Source organism: Oncorhynchus masou, chromosome 12 (genome assembly GCF_036934945.1).
Source record: "Oncorhynchus masou masou isolate Uvic2021 chromosome 12, UVic_Omas_1.1, whole genome shotgun sequence".
Lineage (NCBI taxonomy): Eukaryota > Metazoa > Chordata > Actinopteri > Salmoniformes > Salmonidae > Oncorhynchus > Oncorhynchus masou.
The window spans coordinates 82,160,107-82,184,109 of NC_088223.1; the positions used below are offsets into that span (position 1 = coordinate 82,160,107).

The following is a 24,003-nucleotide window of genomic DNA, read 5'->3' on the forward strand; positions in this document are numbered from 1 at the left end:
CACTTTATTCAGTCGCAGCAGGATCAACAGGCGTTAATGCCTCAGCTGGCTCGCCAGGCTCACACGCCCCTGCTGGTTCGTGTGGAGTTTACCACCAGCCGGCTTGCCCAGCGCCCATGTCTCGGCTGGCTCGCCCAGGTGGGACGCCGGGTGGCGCCCCTAGAGGGGGGGGGGGGGTACTGTCACGCCTGCTTCCGCTCGAGACATGTGTGTAGATTGATGAGGGGGAAAAAACATTGAATCCATTTTAGAATAAGGCTGTAATGTAACAAAATGTGGAAAAAGTCACATGCCACGGCCCCCTAAAGACCCACGGGCGAAATCATTTTTCATAACCCGGGGTCGCCAAACTATGTTAGTGTTTTTCATAACCCGGGGTCGCTAAACTATGTTAGTGTTTTTCATAACCCGGGGTCGCTAAACTATGTTAGTGTTTTTCATAACCCGGGGTCGCTAAACTATGTTAGTGTTTTTCATAACCCGGGGTCGCTAAACTATGTTAGTGTTTTTCATAACCCGGGGTCGCTATTCTGTTTTTGTTTTTTTGCCAGAAACCAGGAAGTCACCCTGTGTATGATATTGTCATATTGTTGAGTCTACCTTTAAAGGGATAGTTCACTCAAAAACTATTTTTAAGTATGTTGTTGACATAGAACTTTAGAGATCACTGCTTGGAAATGATCAATTTTTGACATGGATATTGACATTGGGGGTTTCAACCATTTTAAAGTAGTGAAGTGGGTGAGGATTCCTATGGTTTGGGAGCGATCAGCCAATGATCACAGCATTGTCTTCTTCTTCAAATTGGTTTGCCTCTATACATCTCTATGGTTGTTCATTGGTCCCAATTTGTTTTGCATGTCAGCAGTGAAGTTTTCTAGATAGAGCACTTTCAGTACAGAGCAAAAACTACGGTGATGATGCATTTTGAGTGATGGTTTTGAGCGCTCAGGACCTCAGACTAGGGTCTGAGGTCCTTTTCAACAGGACAACGACCCTAAGCACACAGCCAAGACAACGCAGGAGTGGCTTCGGGACAAGTCTCTGAATGTTCTTGAGAGGCCCAGCCAGAGCCCGGACTTGAACCCGATCTAATATCTCTGGAGAGACACTCCCCATCCAACTTGACAGAGCTTGAGAGGATCTGCAGAGAAGAATGGGAGAAACTCTCCAAATACAGATGTTTAAATATATATATAGAGCTACAGGATGCAAATTTCTGTTTGAAAAAGCTTGCCTTTGCTTTCCTGATTACTGCATGCCAAGCTTGTAGCATCATACCCAAAGGTGCTTTAACAAAGTACTGAGTAAAGGGTCGGACTACTTATGTAAATGTAATGTTTCAGTTTTTTATTTGTGATAAATTTGCTAAAAAATGTTTCAACAGTTTTTGCTTTGTCATTATGGGGTATTGTGTGTAGATTACACCATAATTACCCCATTAGAATAAGGCTGTAATGTAACAAAATGTGAAAAAGGTCAAGGGGTCTGAATACTTTCCGAATGCACTGTAAATGCTGAATTGCATTCGTGTAGCTTCTGGGCTCATGGGGATAGCAGATGAGGCTAGAGAGAGAGCAGGGTGTGTCAGTCACTGGGTGAGTGCCATGTTTTCTGTCTGTCAATGGCCCATGTTGACTTATCTCTCTTAGCCCATGAAAATGGAACAACCTCTCACCCCTCTCCCTACCTCCCTCCATCCATCCCATTACCCTGCACAGGGCCCAAAATGAACAATGACTGCATTCTGGATGAGAGAAAGGGAGCAATACAGTGGGAGGAGAGAGAAGAAGGGAGATGGAGAGAGATGGATACGCTGAGACTACTTTTTTCATCTGGAAGAAGAGGGAGCAGGGCCAAAAAGTCAACAGACTCTCTCAAGCTATCTGCTTTCTCCAGGAACGTGTGTCTGTTCTTTCAGCTTCTGTCCTCAATATGATGTCGCAGTTTTACTTTTAATAAAGAAACAGTTATCCACTTCCACTGACCTCCAAGAGCTTCTGAATTATTCTTTAACAAAAATGATGTCCTCTCTCTTAATTTCACTTAAAAAATATGAACTCACCCTCTTCTCTTAGTTTCCACAAGCACACATCAGCCACCCCTTTCTCATTATTTTTTCAAACACAAAACAAAGCTCAGTGTTCAACACCAGTGTCCCCTCCAAGCTCATCATCTAGATTAGGACCCTGGGATTGAACACCTCCCTCTGCAACTGGATCCTGGACTTCCTGACGGGCCAACCCCAGGCGGTGAGGGTAGGCAACATCATCTCAATCACACTGACCCTTAACACGGGGACCCCACAGGGGTGTGTGCTTAGTCCTCTCCTGTACTCCCTGTTCACCCACGACTGCGTTGGCTGCACACGACTCAAACAACATCATCAAGTTTGCTGATGACACAACGGTGGTAGGCACGCCCCCTTCCACATCGACAGGGCTGCAGTGGAGTGGGTTGGGAGCTTCAAGTTCCTCAGGTTTCAAATCACTAAACTCAAAATGGTTCACACAGTTGTGAAGGAGGCGCCTCTTCCCCCTCAGGAGGTTGAAAAAGTTTGGCTTTAATCCTCAAAACGTTCTACAGCTGCACCATTGAGAGCATCTTGACTGGCTGCATCACTGCTTGGTATGGCAACAGCATCGATCGCATGATGCTACAGAGGGGGGTGTGGACAGCCCAGTACATCATTGAGCCGTGCTCCCTGCTATCCAGGACCTCTATATCAGGAGGTGAAAGGAAGCCCAGGGAAATTGTTAAAGACTCCATCCACCCAAGCCATAGACTGTTCTCTCTGCAAGCAGTACTGGTGTTTCAAGTCTGACACCAACAGGCTGCTGAACAACTACTTTCCCCAAGCCATAAGACTGCTCAATAGCTAACAACATGGCAACATGGACTGAGATAACCCTAGTATTTGTATGTATTTTTTGTACCGACTCTATGCACACTCACTGGACTCTACATACTCACGCACACTGACACTCCAACACACACACACATCATGCACATTTATACTGACTCTACACACGCACACACACTCAAATACCCCTATACATATCTACCTTTATCACTCCAGTATCCCTGCGCATTGTAAATATGGTATTGGTACTGACACTGTATATATCTTCTTACTTTCCTTTGTTCTTATTTCTTATTTGTATTTCTCAAGTGTTTTTGTTCTACTGTGTAATTTTTTAATACTACTATTATGATATTGATTACTGCATTGCTGGGTTTGGAGTGTGCAAGAAAGGGCTTTCACTGTACTTGTGCACGTGAGATTAAAACTAGATATTTAATCTCATCGCTTTATTGCAGGACTCTCTCTCTCTCAAATATGTAAGTCACTATGTGTGGCAGGTCCAATCAGAACACAATCCTCGGTACCGACACTCGCCTTGACATCTTTTTGTTGTTTGTTTTGTGTGTGTGTGTGTGTGTGTGTGTGTGTGTGTGTGTGTGTGTGTGTGTGTGTGTGTGTGTGTGTGTGTGTGTGTGTGTGTGTGTGTGTGTGTGTGTGTGTGTGTGTGTGTGTGTGTGTAGGTTGAGGAAGAGAAAGAGACAGTGAGGGAGTGAGAGAGCGAGGGAGAGGTAGGTGGTAAGGCAGAGACTTTGCTGCAGTTGTTTTCAAGAGAGTTCAGTCTGCATATCTCCTCAGTCTAAAGCCTGCTGGGATAGACAACAGCAAATACACACACAGGACACACAGGACACACGCACACGAGACACACGCAGACAAGACACACGCACATACACACACACACACATACACACACACTACTAAAGCAAGTCAGGATCTTCATTTTATCACTTTAACACTGCCAGCTCCCTAACTCACCACTGAAGTTTAAAGAGCACTCATAATTTATTGAGTGTTTTCTTACCTCAGAGCTCCTTTCCTTCTCGTCCTGCATGCCCGTGTATGGAGTGTGTATGCTTGCTGTCTGAGTTTCAGGAACTCTGTCAGGATTCAGTCACTCTGATACTGCCTGACTGGAAGGAGCTCTCCTGAAACTACTGCTACTGCTCACTCTGGCAGGTTTTAGACTGGCTGCTGCTCATTCTGCCTCTCTCTGCGTCTCTGTGTTTGTGTCTCTGTGTCTGTGTGTCTCTGTGTGTGTGTGTGTGTGTGTGTGTGTGTGTGTGTGTGTGTGTGTGTGTGTGTGTGTGTGTGTGTGTGTGTGTGTGTGTGTGTGTGTGTGTGTGTGTGTGTGTGTGTGTGTGTGTGTGTGTGTGTGTGTGTGTGTGTGTGTGTGTGTCAGCAATGCTGCCGGAATGTGGGACAGCTACGAATTGCTTCCCCATCGCTGCACCTACCACTCTGCGGCAAAGAGTCTCTCCACACACACCCAATACAGAGAGCCCAGCCAAGAAGAAACTAAGAGGGGCCCTTGTTGTAGCCCGGACACATTTAGCAGCTGCACCACCAGCCAGTGTGGGAGCTAAAAGAGGAGCACATGCAGAGAAGAGTGGGGGAAATGTATTGTTTGACAAAAAATAGGATGAATTTGGTTCATGGTAAGTAGGACGCACTGCGATAGAACAGCCAGAAGAGGACTGGCCACCCCTCAGAGCCTGGTTCCTCTCTAAGTTTCTTCCTAGGTTCCTGCCTTTCTAGGGAGTTTTTACTAGCCACCATGCTTCATTGTTTGCTATTTGGGATTTTAGGCTGGGTTTCTGAACAGCCCTCTACTGATGTAAAAAGGGCTTTATAAATGCATTTGATTGATTGATTGATTGATTGCATGTTCCTCAGGTTTGGTATTAAGGGGGATTCCTTACGTACAGTACATGCATGTCAGTTGTTTTTTCAAAAAAATCACATGATGCAGTGACTTTGAGGGGAGATGCACTAGCATGGTCAACCAACCAATGAATGGACTGGACTGATCGGATTGATATCTAACTCACGACCAAAATTCCAGTTCTATATTTCCAAATGCTTCAGTTTGAAACAACATTTAGCCATGGGAGACTACAAACAGTTGCTGGGTTGGAGAGTGAATGAGTCAGTGATGGGAGAGGAGGGGTGTCTAGAGTGAGTGAGTGAGTGAGTGAGTGAGTGAGTGAGTGAGTGAGTGAGTGAGTGATGGGAGAGGAGGGTGTCTAGAGTGAGTGAGTGAGTGAGTGAGTGAGTGAGTGAGTGAGAGAGAGAGAGTGATGGGAGAGGAGGGGTGTGAAGAGTGAGTGAATGAGTAAGAGTCTGCAAGATATCAGGGAAAAGAGAGTGTGATCGTATAGTTCACTCGCTGTATTCTGTCCAAACATTTTGTTACTTTACACTGGACCGCACAGAGCACAGGAGACAGCTCTGCCCTGAGATTACAGTAGTTGTGTAACTTTGTACAGTACCTTGCAGTCCAAGTTGTGGCAGTAATTCACTTTTTAAAAATATTCTTCAATGCTCATCTCCTGAAGATTGAATGAAAGCATGCAGTTTTACCTCACACAGCAAGTTCATTTGCCCATGGAGAATGCTCACCAAACATTGAGATGTAAGAAGTGAAAAAAGGGAAGTGGATACATCGGACTGAAGTTTCCACTAGGTACAGATCTAGGATCAGCTCACCCTCCCCCAAACTTAACCTGAACTATTAATGGAGAAAATGCTAAACTGACCAAAGTCAGGCATCTAGGGGCAACAGCAAGCTACTCCAGATGTAGATTATGTGGGTGTGTTGCTTGTTTTCTCATGTTCGGTGCCAACATGGCGGCCATTCAAATTCTCAATCTCAAAATAGTTGGCTGATCTCAAACTTGAGCCACAGTATAATTATATCTTTGGCTCTGTCCAGGGAAACCTCTGATAGAGTGAGACAGTACACAGCATCTAGGCCAGTGGGCAGACAAGCAGTGGGACTGGGGGAAATGGGTCAGAACAACCCAGGAACATTGCATTCAGAACTTGGCTATAACAATGGGAGAACAGGGTTTGACATTGATCCCTGTGCTCAGTGTAAGAGGCAGGGGGCTGTTATTTTCCACTTGGTCCTCATGAGAAGAATAAGCCATGGGCTAGTGTCTGAAGTATCAGACCACTGACTACAGCTTATCATCAAGGGTATCAGACATGGGAGTATGTGGGTGTGCCCACACGCGCGTGTTTCTTTGTATGTCTGCACAGAGGTACGTGTGATTTTTTAATTTATTTTACCTTTATTTAACTAGGCAAGTCATTTAAGAACAAATGCTTATTTTCAATGACGGCCTAGGAACAGTGGGTTAACTGCCTGCTCAGGGGCAGAACGACAGATTTGTACCTTGTCAGCTCAGGGATTTGAACTTGCAACCTTCCGGTTACTAGTCCAACGCTCTAACCACTAGGCTACTCTGCCTCCCCAATGTGCTGTTTATTTATAATAATTTTTTACCACTTTTTCTCCCCAATTTTCGTGGTATCCATTTAATGGTTACAGTCTTGGCTCATCGATATAACTCCTGTACAGACTCGGGAGAGGCGATGGTCGCGAGCCACGCGTCGTCCAAAACACAACACCGCCAAGCCGCACTGCTCGCTTAAACCAGAAGCACCAATGTGTTGGAAGAAACACCGTACAACTGGCAACCGTGTCAGCATGCATGTGCCCGGCCCCAGGAGTCACAAGAGCACGATGGGACAAGGACATCCCGGCCGGCCAAACCCTCCCCTAACCCGGACAATTGTGCACCGCCTCATGGGTCTCCCGGTCACGGCCAGCTGCAACACAGCCCAGGACTGACACCTCAAGCACTTGGATGCAGTGCCTTAGACCACCTCGCCACCCAGGAGGCTGAATGTGTTGGTTTTAATGGGCCTGAATGGGCATGTAACTAAACCACTAGGCTGAGCAGTAATACTGCTGCAATGACATCTATTGCAGAGAAAAACAAAAGCATATTTACAGACAAAGAGGCAGGGGCCAGATGTGCTCCCCTACAGGCACCAACACATTCTTACACCAACAAATGTTGTTTCAAATCATACTCAATCCAAGTAATTGAGATGAGTTGAAAACAGACTTGTGTTAAAATACTACACAAAAAGGTGTTATCTAGAACCAATAAGGGTTCTTCTGTAACGGTTTTCTTTAGTTGAAGGAGAGGTGGACCAAAACGCAGCGCGGTGGTTATTCATGGTACTTTAATAAAGACTCTACACATGAACAGACTAACAAAACAATAAACGTGAAAACCTAAACCAGCCTTATCTGGTGCAAACACAAAGACAGGAACAATCACCCACAAACACCCAGTGAAACCCAGGCTACCTAAGTATGATTCTCAATCAGTGACAACTAATGACACCTGCCTCTGATTGAGAACCATACGAGGCTGGAACATAGAAATAACCAAATCATAGAAAAACAAACATAGACTGCTCACCCCAACTCACGCCCTGACCATACTAAATAATAACAAAACAGTGACGGTGGGTTTGTGCCCATAGGTGACGTTGATGTCTGGTGAGGACCTGCCTTACAATAGGCCTACAAGCCCTCAGTCCAGCCTCTCTCAGCCTATTGCGGACAGTCTGAGCACTGATGGAGGGATTGTGTGTTCCTGGTGTAACTCAGGCAGTTGTTGTTGCCATCCTGTACCTGTCCTGCAGGTGTGATGTTTGGATGTACTGATCATGTGCAGGTGTTGTTACAAATTGTCTGCCAACGCGAGGACGATCAGCGTTCTGTCCTGTCTCCCAGTAGCGCTGTCTTAGGCATCTCACAGTACGGACATTGCAATGTATTGCCCTGGCGACATCTGCAGTCCTCATGCCTCCTTGCTGCATGCCTAAGGCACGTTCACGCAGATAATCAGGGACCCTGGGCATCTTTCTTTTGGTGTTTTTCAGAGTCAGTAGAAAGACCTCTTTAGTGTCCTGAGTTTTCATAACTGTGACCTTAATTGCCTACCGTCTGTAAGCTGTTAGTGTCTTAACGACCGTTCCACAGGTGCATGTTCATTAATTGTTTATGGTTCATTGAATAAGCATGGGAAACAGTGTTTAAACCCTTTACAATGAAGATCTGTAAAGCTATTTCGATTTTTACGAATTATCGTTGAAAGACAGGGTCCTGAAAAAGGGACGTTTATTTTTTGCTGAGCTTAGAACCGTTTCCACAGAGGGTTCAACCAGGAACAAAAAAGAATTCTACCTGGAACCAAAAAGGGTTCTACCTGGATCCAAAAAAGGGTTCTACCTGGATCCAAAAAGGGTTCTCCTATGGGGACAGCAGAAGAACCCTTTTGGAACCCTTTTTTTAAAGAGTGTATTTGAAATAATTTAAAATACTTTAGCAAGACTTGATTGAGCTTTTCTAGCACATTGGATCCAATAGAACAGTAGCAAAAATGCAAATCCTGTCCATCTGACCCTACAGGCAGGCTAAAGCAAACTCTTAAAATGAAAACCCTGTCCATCTGGCACTGTAGGCAGGCTAAAGCAAACTCTTAAAATGCAAACCCCGTCCATCTGGCACTATAGGCAGGCTAAAGCAAACTCTTAAAATGAAAACCCCGTCCATCTGGCACTGTAGGCAGGCTAAAGCAAACTCTTAAAATGCAAACCCCATCCATCTGGCACTATAGACAGGCTAAAGCAAACTCTTAAAATGAAAACCCCGTCCATCTGGCACTATAGGCAGGCTAAAGCAAACTCTTAAAATGCAAACCCTGTCCTTCTGGCACTATAGGCAGGCTAAAGCAAACTCTTAAAATGAAAACCCCGTCCATCTGGCACTATAGGCAGGCTAAAGCAAACTCTTAAAATGCAAACCCTGTCCTTCTGGCACTATAGGCAGGCTAAAGCAAACTCTTAAAATGAAAACCCCGTCCATCTGGCACTACAGGCAGGCTAAAGCAAACTCTTAAAGTCTAATTTCTCTCAAACTCTGGATGATCTGGATAATTCATATTGACTAAACAACAAGAAATAAGTCAAATCGACAAAGTTTTCTGCAACAGAGATATTTAAGCAGAAAACCTTGTAGTTTTTGTAGTCAAGAACGTCACCATAACTTTTACGATGATTTAAAAATAGCCACACGGACAGAGTAACCCCCAGTAAAAACATAAGAAGAGAAGACTACAGCAGACATCAGAAAACCATACTGTTTGTATGTTATAAACCGTAAGCATTGTGTGGGCAACATAAATTCCCCAATGTTACATTTTTTTTATTTTACCTTTATTTAACCAGGTAGGCTAGTTGAGAACAGGTTCTCATTTACAACTGCGACCTGGCCAAGATAAAGCATAGCAGTGTGAACAGACAGCAACACAGAGTTACACATGGAGTAAACAATTAACAAGTCAATAACACATTAGGAAAAAAAGAGAGTCTATATACATTGTGTGCAAAAGGCACGAGGTAGGGAATTAATTACAATTTTGCAGATTAACACTGGAGTGATAAATGAACAGATGGTCATGTACAGGTAGAGATACTGGTGTGCAAAAGAGCAGAAAAGTAAATAAATATAAACAGTATGGGGATGAGGTAGGTGGGTGGGCTATTTACCGATAAACTATGTACAGCTGCAGCGATCGGTTAGCTGCTCAGATAGCTGATGTTTGAAGTTGGTGAGGGAGATAAAGGTCTCCAACTTCAGAGATTTTTGCAATTTGTTCCAGTCACAGGCAGCAGAGTACTGGAACGAAAGGCGGCCGAATGAGGTGTTGGCTTTAGGGATGATCAGTGAGATACACCTGCTGGAGCGCGTGCTACGGATGGGTGTTGCCATCGTGACCAGTGAACTGAGATAAGACGGAGCTTTACCTAGCATGGCCTTGTAGATGACCTGGAGCCAGTGGGTCTTGCGACGAATATGTAGCGAGGGCCAGCCGACTAGAGCATACAAGTCGCAGTGGTGGGTAGTATAAGGTGCTTTAGTGACAAAACGGATGGCACTGTGATAAACTGCATCCAGTTTGCTGAGAAGAGTGTTGGAAGCAATTTTGTAGATGACATCGCCGAAGTCGAGGATCGGTAGGATAGTCAGTTTTACTAGGGTAAGCTTGGCAGCGTGAGTGAAGGAGGCTTTGTTACGGAATAGAAAGCCGACTCTTGATTTGATTTTCGATTGGAGATGTTTGATATGGGTCTGGAAGGAGAGTTTGCAGTCTAGCCAGACACCTAGGTACTTATAGGTGTCCACATATTCAAGGTCGGAACCATCCAGTGTGGTGATGCTAGTCGGGCATGCGGGTGCAGGCAGCGATCGGTTGAAAAGCATGCATTTGGTTTTACTAGCGTTTAAGAGCAGTTGGAGGTCACGGAAGGAGTGTTGTATGGCATTGAAGCTCGTTTGGAGGTTAGATAGCACAGTGTCCAATGACGGGCCGAAAGTATATAGAATGGTGTCGTCTGCGTAGAGGTGGATCAGGGAATTGCCCGCAGCAAAAACAACATCATTGATATATACAGAGAAAAGAGTCGGCCCGATAATTGAACCCTGTGGCACCCCCATAGAGACTGCCAGAGGACCGGACAGCATGCCCTCCGATTTGATACACTGAACTCTGTCTGCAAAGTAATTGGTGAACCAGGCAAGGCAGTCATCCGAAAAACCGAGGCTACTGAGTCTGCCGATAAGAATATGGTGATTGACAGAGTCGAAAGCCTTGGCAAGGTCGATGAAGACGGCTGCACAGTACTGTCTTTTATCGATGGCGGTTATGATGTCGTTTAGTACCTTGAGTGTAGCTGAGGTGCACCCGTGACTGGCTCGGAAACCAGATTGCATAGCGGAGAAGGTACGGTGGGATTCGAGATGGTCAGTGACCTGTTTGTTGACTTGGCTTTCGAAGACCTTAGATAGGCAAGGCAGAATGGATATAGGTCTGTAACAGTTTGGGTCCAGGGTGTCTCCCCTTTGAAGAGGGGGATGACTGCGGCAGCTTTCCAATCCTTGGGGATCTCAGACGATATGAAAGAGAGGTTGAACAGGCTGGTAATAGGGGTTGCGACAATGGCGGCGGATAGTTTCAGAAATAGAGGGTCCAGATTGTCAAGCCCAGCTGATTTATATGGGTCCAGGTTTTGCAGCTCTTTCAGAACATCTGCTATCTGGATTTGGGTAAAGGAGAACCTGGAGAGGCTTGGGCGAGGAGCTGCGGGGGGGCCGGAGCTGTTGGCCGAGGTTGGAGTAGCCAGGCGGAAGGCATGGCCAGCTGTTGAGAAATGCTTGTTGAAGTTTTCAATAATCATGGATTTGTTGGTGGTGACCATGTTCCCTAGCCTCAGTGCAGCGGGCAGCTGGGAGGAGGTGCTCTTGTTCTCCATGGACTTCACAGTGTCCCAGAACGTTTTGGAGTTGGAGCTACAGGATGCAAACTTCTGCCTGAAGAAGCTGGCCTTAGCTTTCCTGACTGACTGCGTGTATTGGTTCCTGACTTCCCTGAACAGTTGCATATCGCGGGGACTGTTCGATGCTATTGCAGTCCGCCACAGGATGTTTTTGTGCTGGTCGAGGGCAGTCAGGTCTGGAGTGAACCAAGGGCTGTATCTGTTCTTAGTTCTGCATTTTTTGAACGGAGCATGCTTATCTAAAATGGTGAGGAAGTTACTCTTAAAGAATGACCAGGCATCCTCAACTGACGGGATGAGGTCAATGTCCTTCCAGGGTACCCGGGCCAGGTCGATTAGAAAGGCCTGCTCACAGAAGTGTTTTAGGGAGCGTTTGACAGTGATGAGGGGTGGTCGTTTGACTGCGGCACCGTAGCGGATACAGGCAATGAGGCAGTGGTCGCTGAGATCCTGATTGAAGACAGCGGAGGTGTATTTGGAGGGCCAGTTGGTCAGGATGACGTCTATGAGGGTGCCCTTGCTTACAGAGTTAGGGTTGTACCTGGTGGGTTCCTTGATGATTTGTGTGAGATTGAGGGCATCTAGCATAGATTGTAGGACTGCCGGGGTGTTAAGCATATCCCAGTTTAGGTCACCTAACAGAACAAACTCTGAAGCTAGATGGGGGCAATCAATTCACAAATGGTGTCCAGGGCACAGCTGGGAGCTGAGGGGGTCGGTAGCAGGCGGCAACAGTGAGCGACTTATTTCTGGAGAGAGTAATTTTCAGAATTAGTAGTTCGAACTGTTTGGGTATGGACCTGGAAAGTATGACATTACTTTGCAGGCTATCTCTGCAGTAGACTGCAACTCCTCCCCTTTGGCAGTTCTATCTTGACGGAAGATGTTATAGTTGGGTATGGAAATCTCTGAATTTTTGGTGGCCTTCCTGAGCCAGGATTCAGACACGGCAAGGACATCAGGGTTAGCAGAGTGTGCTAAAGCAGTGAGTAAAACAAACTTAGGGAGAAGGCTTCTGATGTTGACATGCATGAAACCAAGGCTTTTTCGATCACAGAAGTCAACAAATGAGGGTGCCTGGGGACATGCAGGGCCTGGGTTTACCTCCACATCACCCGCGGAACAGAGAAGGAGTAGTATGAGGGTGCGGCTAAAGGCTATCAAAACTGGTCGCCTAGAGCGTTGGGGACATGGGATTAGCATCATCTTCGGACTGACGCAAATGGCAGACGGGGAAGGCATGCATATTTCTGACCACTTTATTCATCTCTAAATTAAACATTCAAATTAAAACCCTGGGGCTCACTGCCGTCTATCATTTTCAGCTCCTGTTGTGAAATGCACCTACAGAACAAAGTATTCTGTGTGTTTTATGATGTCACAGGTGATGCTACAGTCCATTTTTTCCACAGTGAGAAGCACAGTGAGATGAGAAAATTCCATGATAATAAAATATTATGATTTATGGCATTAAGTAGATGCTTTTATCAAAAATGGCTTATTGTCATGCATGCATCATTTTTGTATGAACCGATAAACCAATTACTGCATGTAATATTTTTTGGAAAGGGTTACACTCACGGAATGGTGCCAGCTATAAGACGCAAAAAAGGACTCATGTACACACACACCACCGTAGCAGCAGCTTGTCCGCCCCCATATTCACAGTGGCACTTCACTGTCATCAGTATTTTTCTCTCTGCCCAATCCATTCCTAATATGCTGCGGTTGAGAGAACACCTTAGGTCCATTTTGTTGAGGCATTTGTTTCAAAACCTTTCATTTTTCAATATCTATGAAAGGTAGGCAATAATATTAAACTTTAAAGTGATGCACATCTATGCTGTTTTGCTGTCACCGGGGGCACACTGCCTGCCCTCCAAGACAACTACACCACCCGATGTCACAGGAAGGCCAAAAAGATCACCAAAGACATCAACCACCCGAGCCACTGCCTGTTCACCCTACTGCCATCCAGAAGGCGAGGTCAGTACAGGTGCATCAAAGCTGGGACCGAGAGACTGAAAAACAGCTTTTATCTCAAGGCCATCAGACTGTTAAATAACCATTACTAGCCGGCTACCACCCAGTTACTCAACCCTGCACCTTATAGGCTGCTGCCCTATATACATAGACATGGTATCACTGGTCACTTTAATAATGTTTACATACTGCCTTACTCATTTCATATGTATATATGGCGGCAGGTAGCCTAGTGGTTAGTGTTAAGCCAGTAACTGAAAGGTTGCTAGATCAAATCCCCTAAAAATCTGTCGTTCTGTCCCTGAACAAGGCAGTTAACCCACTGTTCCTACATCATCATTGTAAATGATAATTTGTTCTAAACTGACTTGCCAAGTTAAATAAAAAATCATATGAAGAAAATATTTCTGCTTTGTTCAAATGCATTCTTCATAATATAAAATAACACCACAGCCTTATAAGTAAATATTGTCTGCTAAATGAACCAGTATAGTCCACAGCCATTTGGCACAGCCAGATCAGGACCTAACATAAGGACAACTCAGAGTATGCTATTCTGTTCCTCTGAAATAAGACTACATTTTCTTCATATCATGCTTTTTTAGAGCAGTCTATAATAAATAATGGATTTATTGTGAAGGTGTAGGCTATATAACCTGGTTTCAAAAAACAAATAGAGCAACACCTCCCGGCACAACGCCTCTCCCCCATGTGACCTACTAGTTGTGTGTATGTACTGACATGTGTAAATGATATATGAACACAAGCTACATGTTAACGTTTTTAAATGTAGGTCAATTGTAAAGTCTTTTGTCTTTAATGTCTTTTTCATGATTTGTCGGATCCCACTAAGACAAGCGGTCGCTATTGTATTGTCGTTAGCTAATGGGGATCCTAATAAATAAAATAAAGTCATTCGCTCAAAGATCAAATCTGCCCGCGGCTGAATCTAGTTGATGATCTCTGGCCTAGTGGGATGGGACTGATCCATCAGTAATCCATCAGTGTGCCATTCGTTAGTATCTGTAGTCCAGGTACAGGGACATACATTAAGAAGTGTGACTGCTGATACACCATTCCATTTTTGTTTCAATAATAATCTCAGCATTCATTCAAATTAAGCAATAATTCAATCGAGATTCGGAACACTGGCACAACAATGGCCACAAAGCAACTGGTCCCTGTGGATATGGCAAATATTTTTCTATGGAATCTTCTTTACCAGAAGGGGTGGGGAAGAGGGGAAGATAAAAGAAGACAGGGAAGAAGAGTGACTCTCCCCATGACTGGGCGAAATCTCCAGACATGCATTGACTTCGACCCTGAAAAGAGTTCACGTCGCTGGGCTAACCATGGCAAACAGGCGCAAACTCTGCAGTACCATATCCGTGTACGCACAAACCAGTCACAGGGAAGGTAAGCAGGTTGGGGATTGCTCTCTTTCAGCTCTACCAATGCAAGGGGGAGAGCGGTGCAAAGCCCCTTTTGTGGCTGAGAACACAAAGACTCTAGCCTCATTAGAAATGATTGCATGCATTATTATGCTTTGTATTCAAGCTGTCAGAGGGCATCGGGCAGAGTGTTACTCAGCACTTTCGAAAGAAGAATGGAAAGGCTTGGCGATACAACCACTTTTAGCCTACTGCAGTATCCCTCCTCAATTCAGGAAAGATGGCACCCTACATGGTAACATTCATACAATTGGAAAGAGTCGTTCAGAAAGAGGCGTTCAGAAAGAGGCGCAACAAAAAATCTACCAGCTGTGTTCCTGGCTACACTCCAACCAATACTTTTGCGACCTCCCTTTTCCCACTCTCCCGCTCCCTCTCTATCTCTTTCTCTCTCTCACACACACACACACACACACACACACACACACACACACACACACACACACACACACACACACACACACACACACACATGTGCAAGCACTGGAAAACTTGTCGATTCCTTACCTTCGCAGCACTTGTTCCCAGTGCACAGTAACATGCAAAAAGCATTGCAGTGCACCAGGAGCATAAGGCTGACGATGTGATGGCTGAGCTTCTTTTAAGAAGGAAACAAAAGAAAGGCAAGAGAGCACCAAAATACCAGGTCAGAGAAATGTTACATCACTGAGCGAGGTCTACGCTGCTTTAGTGCGTGGGATACCGTACTGATCCCTTGCTTGGGCGACTTTTACACAGACACATTGTGGGCAAGGAAGGAGGCAATGCTACATCAAACACTCCAGCTGACAGGCAGGCGGGATTCAGCTGCCTAGAGTAAGCGAGTAAAAGAGAGAGAGAGGAGAGCGAGAGAAGAGAGAGAGTGAGAGAGTGATATGTACATGAGCTACATGTACATGTGTGTGTGTGTGTGTGTGTGTGTGTGTGTGTGTGTGCGTGTGCGTGTATTACCAGTCAAAAGTTGACACACCTACTCATTCCAGGGTTTGTCTTCATTTGTACTATTTTCTACAGTAAGAAGAAAAAAGGAAGAAGGAGGAGGAGGAAGAAGAAAGAAGGACGAAGGAAGCAGGAGGAAGATGGGAGAAGGAAGGAGGCAGGAGGATGGAGGAAGAAAGACGGAAGGAAGCAGAGGGAAAGAGAGAGAAGGAAGTTCTGCTTGTTGTGACGGAGTGTGATCACCTTATGCAAGATTAATCAAAAACCTAAATTAGACGCAGAGAAAGGAAGAAGGCGTGGCGGGTGGCGGGGGTGGGAGAGAGATGTGGTGGAGGACAACTTGCACTTGGGAAAAGCGGACTATCTCCAGCTCCAAACTCGGCAGCAGAAAAATCTTAGTCGCTTCATAGCGATGAGGTGGAGTAAAACCTTACTACTCCACTACAGGTTCCTTTTCGTCAGATTGGAAACACTTTACTTTTTCAGCATTAACAGCAGGTGGTTCTGCAAATCTACCACAGGGACAAAAAGCATTGCAGCGCACAAGGAGCATAAGGCTGACAATGTGAAGGCTGTAGGTGGGCTTGGGTTCCACTAGGGGGCACAAACCAAGCTCTTACTCTAGCTTTCACAACTACTGATTCAAAACTGTAAGGGACACTGGTAATAGCTAAACAGCTGCTCTGCGTCAAATAACAGATTGTAAGAAAAGGTTTTAATATTCCTGATAGCAAGACCCAGCAACTTAACATATTGTCTATGAAGTTAATATCATATCCCCAAGTTTGGAGACTGAGCAAGTTCTGTCTCCAGAAATAGAATACCAATGGAGTCTGAATATACAAGATGAAGGATATCTGGGCTCAATGTACATATCAAAATATATTACACATATGACACACACCATGTGATTTCTGTCAATAAAGTATCAGCGCAGGATTACTCTTCCGGAAGTCATAGAGAGGGCCGCAGCTCCAATAATCAGAATATCCCTATTTTGAGCAGAGGGCCAATTATGTGTCGATTTGGGTTCCAGGCCGGATGTGGCATGTAAATGCTTGATGCTCTTCATTCGTATGCATCCTGCCTCAGAGTGTAGAAAGTGGCGGTATGTGAGCAGGCATGAGGCAGAATGCAGTGGGAGGTATCAAAGATGCTTTATAAAATATATTTTTGGTGCCAGACTCCCTGTTACCGTGGTAACTCGCTGTTCGGCAGTTAGCTGCTTTACAGTGCAATGGACGAGACAGATCTCCCTTCGTTTTTCAGAGCAATAGGAAGCAAAGTGAGATGAGTGGAAAGAGAAAGAGAGAGTGAGGGCGGGCGGGCGGGCAGGAGAGAAGGGGACAGAGGAGTGGGGGAGAAACGAGGAGGTTGCGAGGAAAGGAAGAGGAGGAAAAGTGGGGGTGGTTGGTTGGTGCACAGGAAGAGATGAGACTACTAGGATTCATTACAGTACATGTGCAACAATGTGTTAACACCACAAGAAAGACCAATTCCCTATATGGTACCCATGCTGGTTGGGAGTCAATCACCACCTTCCGGAGACACCTGAAACCCCACCTCTTCAAGGAATACCTAGGATAGGATAAGTAATCCTTCTCACCCCCCCCCCCCCCCCTTAATGATTTAGATGCACTATTGTAAAGTGGCTGTTCCACTGGATGTCAGAAGGTGAATTCACCAATTTGTAAGTCGCTCTGGATAAGAGCGTCTGCTAAATGACTTAAATGTAAATGTAAATGTAAAGATGTGTTAATAATACTATAGTCAAACACAGCAATAGCTAATGTGGTCTTGAAATTCATGTAGACCTAGCTCATGTGTCACATGTATTTACTTTACTATAGTCAGACAGAGAGGGAGACAGGAAGAATGTGACAGATTCTTTCTTCTGCCAAACCCAACAAACTATTTCCGGTTTCCTCTGCATCCCAGAACACACACGTTCTGGGAGGGTTAAAATGGAAAAGTTTTCTAAAAGTTCAGTCAATGTTTTTCAAAAGTTCCTAGGAATGTTCCCATGACATGGCTATAAAGTTTTCTCCATGGACATTCATAAAACATTCTAGAAATGTCAAAAAACAAATGGGTTAATTTTCTCCAAATGTTCTTAGAACCATTATGGCATGCCCTATGGGATCTTGTCATGATAACGTTAGCTGGACACCAAATTGGGGCATTGTAGGAACGTACACTGTTTGCTGGGTTAGTGGTAGAGCTACGGCCATAAACCGAAATAATCGACCCCAACCATACCGATGACTTATCACAGGCACTTTACTGAAATCGTTCATTGCGATAAATAGCATAAAATAGAGAAATGTGAAGTTTGAAATGAAATAAGTTTGCTAATATGGGTGATTGTTAATGGGACAATTGATGGCTACAACCATAGTAGTAGTTTATAGGATAATAATAAAACAACAACTGGTGCACATTAATGTTATAGATTTTCTATTTATCATTATCGCATCAATTCAGGACATTTATCGGGGTATGAATTACCCAGCTCCAGTAGGTGGTATCCATAGTCTGGAGGCAGCTGTGTTAACAATTAGGCTAACCAACCAGCATGGGTACCATTAGGCTAACCTTCCAGCATGGGTACCATTAGGCTAACCAACCAGCATGGGTACCATTAGGCTAACCTTCCAGCATGGGTACCATTGGGCTAACCATCCAGCATGGGTACCATTAGGCTAACCTTCCAGCATGTGTACCATTACGCTAACGTTCCAGCATGGGTACCATTAGGCTAACCATCCAGCATGGGTACCATTAGGCTAACCTTCCAGCATGGGTACCATTAGGCTAACATTCCAGCATGGATACCATTAGGCTAACCTTCCAGCATGGGTACCATTAGGCTAACGTTCCAGCATGGGTACCATTAGGCTAACGTTCCAGCATGGGTACCATTAGGCTAACCTTCCAGCATGGGTACCATTGGGCTAACCATCCAGCATGGATACCATTAGGCTAACCTTCTAGCATGTGTACCATTACGCTAACGTTCCAGCATGGGTACCATTAGGCTAACATTCCAGCATGGATACCATTAGGCTAACCTTCCAGCATGGGTACCATTAGGCTAACCAACCAGCATGGGTACCATTAGGCTAACCTTCCAGCATGGGTACCATTAGGCTAACATTCCAGCATGGATACCATTAGGCTAACCTTCCAGCATGGGTACCATTAGGCTAACCAACCAGCATGGGTACCATTAGGCTAACATTCCAGCATGGGTACCATGAAATGCTATCACTAGGGTAATGATGTTACATAAAATGAAAAATGAAAATGTTGTGAGAAAGGAAAATGACGGGGATGACAAGCAATCCACACATTGACACAGATCCATTCTATTTGGGAGGAGGGAATATGATAGTTAGAAATAGCCTAAAGGGTCTGCAACAGAGCGCTGAACTACCGACCTTCTGTAACCTCTAAACCATGGGGAACTTTAAATAGTGCTGAGTCTGAGATGAAGTGCTATGGGTATCTGTGGTGCTTGCCCTGTGTGATACAGTATAGAGTGCATTGTGTGTTAATGGATGAAAAGTGTCATAAAATCCTAATCTTCACAATCAAACGTGTGACTGGATCCATGCTGGCAGCACCGAGGAAGAACTGGCAAAGCAGCAGCAAAGCAAGTATAAATATATCTTCTCCCAGAGGCGTCTCCCACTGAACGGATGAGTCACCCTCACACACACAGATACACATGTGCATACACTCTGACACACACAACACACACATACACATGCACAAAACACACACACACACACACACAAAACATACACACACACTCACACAGGTAGTATTAAAGGTCAGATGCAGGATAGTTTTTTCTGCATACCCAAACAATCTGCTCCATGTGGTCTAGGTAGAGTCATGCATTGAATCTCACCTACTACTGCGTGCGTGCATGCGTGCATGCGTGCGTGCGTGTGTCTGTGTTTTTTCGAGAGTGGTCACACTCATAATCACACAACATATGCACGCTTGCCTTATACTTAACACACGTCAGCATTAAAAATATAATATACTGCTATTATACAATACAGCCATTACTATTCCATACTACAACACTCTAGTGGAAGAGCTGAAGTACAGTATGGAGAGGTTGTTTAGGAATGAGTCCTCCTCCAGCATTATGACTCATAGGATTATCCCCATGCCCCACATAACTGCATGGGGATAATCAAGTACCAGAGGATCTGTCTTCCTATTCCCTTAAGCCTATATCAATCAATGGTAACACTTTCTAGTAACCTTCATGAAAAAGTATTTACACATGCTTATAAATGTATATAAATGCTTATAAACACTTTATAAAATATAGTAAATATTTATGGAATGGAAGGCTTATAATGTTTATCAGGGGCGCAACTTTGGTTTGAGAAATGGGGGGAACATAATTATTATATTTATATTTTTTATTCAGTCGGATAAACACGCCAAACCGCCTACCCGACCGCTCGGAGACGTCCACATGGTCCTAAAGCACACCAGTGCCTCGTTTTGTATCACATTCCAATGATAAAACTGGGGGGGACAGTTAAGCTTTTGCCCAAAATGTTTATACAAGCTTATCAGTGTTTACAAATATATTCGTTAAAGAATTTTCCCTACATGGGCCAGCAATTCGAGAGAGAGTGAAAGAGAAAGAGAGACAAAGAGAGAGACAAAGAGAGAGAGAGACAGAGAGAGAGAGAGAGAGAGAGAGAGAGAGAGAGAGAAAGAGAGAGAGAGACAAAGAGAGAGAGAGACAAAGAGAGAGAGAGAGAGAGAGAGAGAGAGAGAGAGAGAAAGAGAGAGTAAGAGCTACTTTTCTATGCTCAATTGCGTCAGACACAATATGAGTTCCTACTGTCAGATACGAGAGTCTAAAATGTTTAATCAATGTATCCACAAGTGAGAGGTGACCAAACTCTGGACAACTGCCTCTTTAGACAACTGTGTTGTTTTGAAATATTTTCTATAAAGAATTGAGCTGGATGATTGAGAGTGCACAGAGAGGGTGAGTGAAACTGAGAGAATGGGAGAAAGAATGTGCCAGTCTGAATGACTCACCAGAACACAGTGACTTCTCTAAAAGTTGCTGAGGAACATGAAGTGAACAGAGGCAAAAGGGCAATGGGATACGGATACCGTAGTCTCTCTCCCTAATAAAGCATTTTATTGCTCTCCATACTGTATTCTTCTCACTCCACTGGCTGCATGACAGACTTAATCCCCTGATATATCAAATTGGAGGTCGTCGCAGAGCTAATCCCTCTCTGTAGGCAGCCCCTCAAAGTGCTGACACTGTGGGAAGGGGATGTGGGGGGGGGGGGGGGGCAGGTGAGCCGTCTAGGGGGGGGGGGTTCAATCCACCCACCCACTCATGTCCCATAAAGTAAACTCCTTGGAAAGTTGGAGATTTGAGTAGGAAAGTGAAACAACTCAAATTGTGTTCCAAAAGCACAATTGGTTGGAGTTGTGGTGGGTATCATTCTGTCATGGCTACATGTATTGGGTAAAGACACACCATAACGGACATTGGACGTGCACACACCACCTGCCAACATGTAGAATTTCCGGTAAAAATGATGGCTGATGTTCTGTGGTCAGAGGCGATAGGACGGCCAAAGCTCTGCTTTTAACCATTCAGCGGCACGGTGTGTTTTGTCATTAACTCTAAGGCCGGAATTCAATCCCTTTGCAGATTTGGACAATGCACCATTTAAAGGTAATTTCCGATTGAGCCAACATATGCAGCGTTTACCGTGAATGTGGTTTCTGCATTGTTTTTAAAACTAGATTGCTTCAACTCAAAGCAAGACTCTAGAAGCAGATCTGTGGCAAACATCCTACATCAACTACTGTGACTTTGAAAAACATCCATTCAATTTCTTCCCATTGAAGATGCTAATTGTTAGAACAGTCTACCTTGACACTCCTGCAGCTAGTCCCTCTAAATCATTACGATCAAGCACACAAACAACACACTGTGAAGCCTGTGCAATTTGCTTTGCTAAATGTTTATTTTTACAGTCTGTTAGAACATGTCCTCATAGAACACCCCGGAATATCAATGCTCTAGGTAGTTTGAGCTTTCCCACTGACCTGACACATTTTTTCTCCAGTATTAAACGCTTACCCTACGAGGTCCAGAGCCTGCTGGTTTTCTATTCTACCTGATAATTAATTGCAAATACCTGGTGTCCAAGGTCTAAATCAGTCCTTGACTAAAGGGGAACAATCAAAAAATACAGTGGAACTGGCTTTAATGTCCAGAGATGATTTTGAGGGGTCTAAGGCCATCACTCAACAAAAAATGCAAGAGAAATGTCAGAAAAGTTGCTCATAACCTGCATAACTTAGTGGCCCTCAACTATTATGTTTAATAATGTATGGTTTACAGTTACAGTACAGCAATATGAACAACACAAAACAAATGTGGTTTAAAAGCAGCAGCTTGCAGTGAGCACAGCTTAACTTCTGGACCATTTTAAGACATTGCTACATCCCACTTTGATCTGGGTGGAATCTCAGCTCTGTGAGAATGCTCCTGACAGGGTCACTGCAGGCCTTCGCTGAAGCTCATCTCTTCGGACATAGCCAAATCCAGGGTCGCCGGCGGTTGCTGCTCTCGCCTCGCCCTGCTTCCAAAAATATCCCCTTACACACACCATCGTCAACCTGTGACACAAACCTGAACCTTTCTCTCCCCTAGATTTACACTACGCTTAAGGCTGGAGGCAACATTTCCAGGTAAGGGGTTTAACTACTTCCTGAAATAGGAAAGTCACCACTTTGTAACCCCACATCATTAGACACACCTTTGTCTCAGCCAGAGGAGATATGTTTAAAATACCTCTGTATCCAGTTCTCGTTTAGACCTAGAGGTTGAGGAGTCTCTTTTGTTGTATGCAGAACTGACACAGGGGAAAGGGTTTCCCAGTGAGCAAAACTGGTTCAAAAGACCTGACTGGGTTTATTGTACATGGATGCTCAGATAAAGGAAACACACATCATTTCTCCTCACCCTGGAACTTCATTGATCAGCCACTGAACAGGTTTCCAAGGGCTAAGTCAGTCACTGATTAAAAGGTAAGGATCAAAAGAAGCAGCCACTGAAGCCCTTGAGGACTGTAACTGAGGATTACCTGCCCTCAAGGGATAAAGCAGGTGTGTGCCTGTGGTGTCGTGTGCCCTGGACATCATTTCATCTTGAGATCAGCTTAGTGTAGGGTTGCAAAGGAAGGTAATATTACCGGTAACTTTCGAAATTGACTAGTAAACTACCAGAATATTGGAAACGTTCAAGGATTTTCAGGTAATTTGCATAACAGCTCAGGTTGGTGTAAGGAGGTTATTGAACCAATTGGTCTCTCTCCATCCGTCCCTCAAACTCATTTTTGGCAATTCCCGTCTGAATCTGGATTGGTCATTGGTCGGGCGACCAGCTATCGCTCTACGTGTTCACGTGCAATCAGGACCATTAATGGCACTGGTGTAAATTGCTAGTCTGGGGACTTCATCCTGTCTCGTATGTATTTAAATTCACTTTCAGATCTTGGCATTACTGATAATGAATGTTACACTGCCAACAGTCCCTGCCATACAAAAGAGTCCTTCTTCTTTCATGTCCAATACGTTACGCTGTAAATCTGGTCTACCACAGCCTTAGAGCCATTTGAGTAGAACATTGAAATAAAGTGTAACGGAATAAAATCACATGAGCTCCTGTTACACACATGACCTGTTGTTGCCCATGCTACTGTATGGAGAGGCGTCCTCTGCATTACAGCCCCACCTAGAGAATTGATGGTCCATCTAAAAGAAAAAAGTGACTTTGTGGACAATCAAAACACTACAGTGTAGGAGGGCTCTCTTCTTCTTCCTCTCTCTATTTCTCTGTTACAGCTATGCCCTCAATGTGCCTCACTATCATTACATAATACTCCTGTGGAATGAAAATTACATATCATTACGCTGCATTTGCTATGCTTAAAACTGGAGAGGGTGTCGTGGCCGATGTGGAATCCCTGGCCATAGTGAGCTAGTAGCAACCATTACTTTGGGGTTAGCTCAATAACCAAACACAGAGATACCAACATTGTCTGAATTAGTATTCTGTCCATTCATGTTGCAAAACTGAAGCAGCTTTTTCATACCCTTGGCTATGGCAGTCCAAAGTTTGTGGCCATTGTAAACAAATCTGTGATTGTCATGCAAATCGGTTCTCACACGACAAGTCGGATAACAATGGAAAAAGCCAAATGGATAACATTTTCAATAGTTAGGGAATCTCATTGTACTGCGAGGAGAGTTGAACTGACTCCCCAC

The 24,003-nt window shown here is 44.6% G+C and overlaps 1 protein-coding gene across 11 annotated transcripts in view; it reads right to left on the reverse strand.

Moving 5' to 3' along the window:
• The window catches only part of LOC135550935 (disks large homolog 2), a 291,390-nt gene that overhangs the window by 187,410 nt on the left and 79,977 nt on the right, over nucleotides 1-24,003 (reverse strand). Inside the window, exon 1 of one of the 11 annotated variants that reach the window (XM_064982196.1) lies at nucleotides 15,229-15,365. The exons of the other annotated variants lie outside the window; for them this stretch is intronic. Coding sequence (XP_064838268.1) covers nucleotides 15,229-15,273 — 45 coding nt within the window. The 5' untranslated portion in view covers nucleotides 15,274-15,365. Of the gene's footprint in view, nucleotides 1-15,228; nucleotides 15,366-24,003 lie in introns of those variants that run through there. 11 annotated transcript variants of the gene reach the window in all.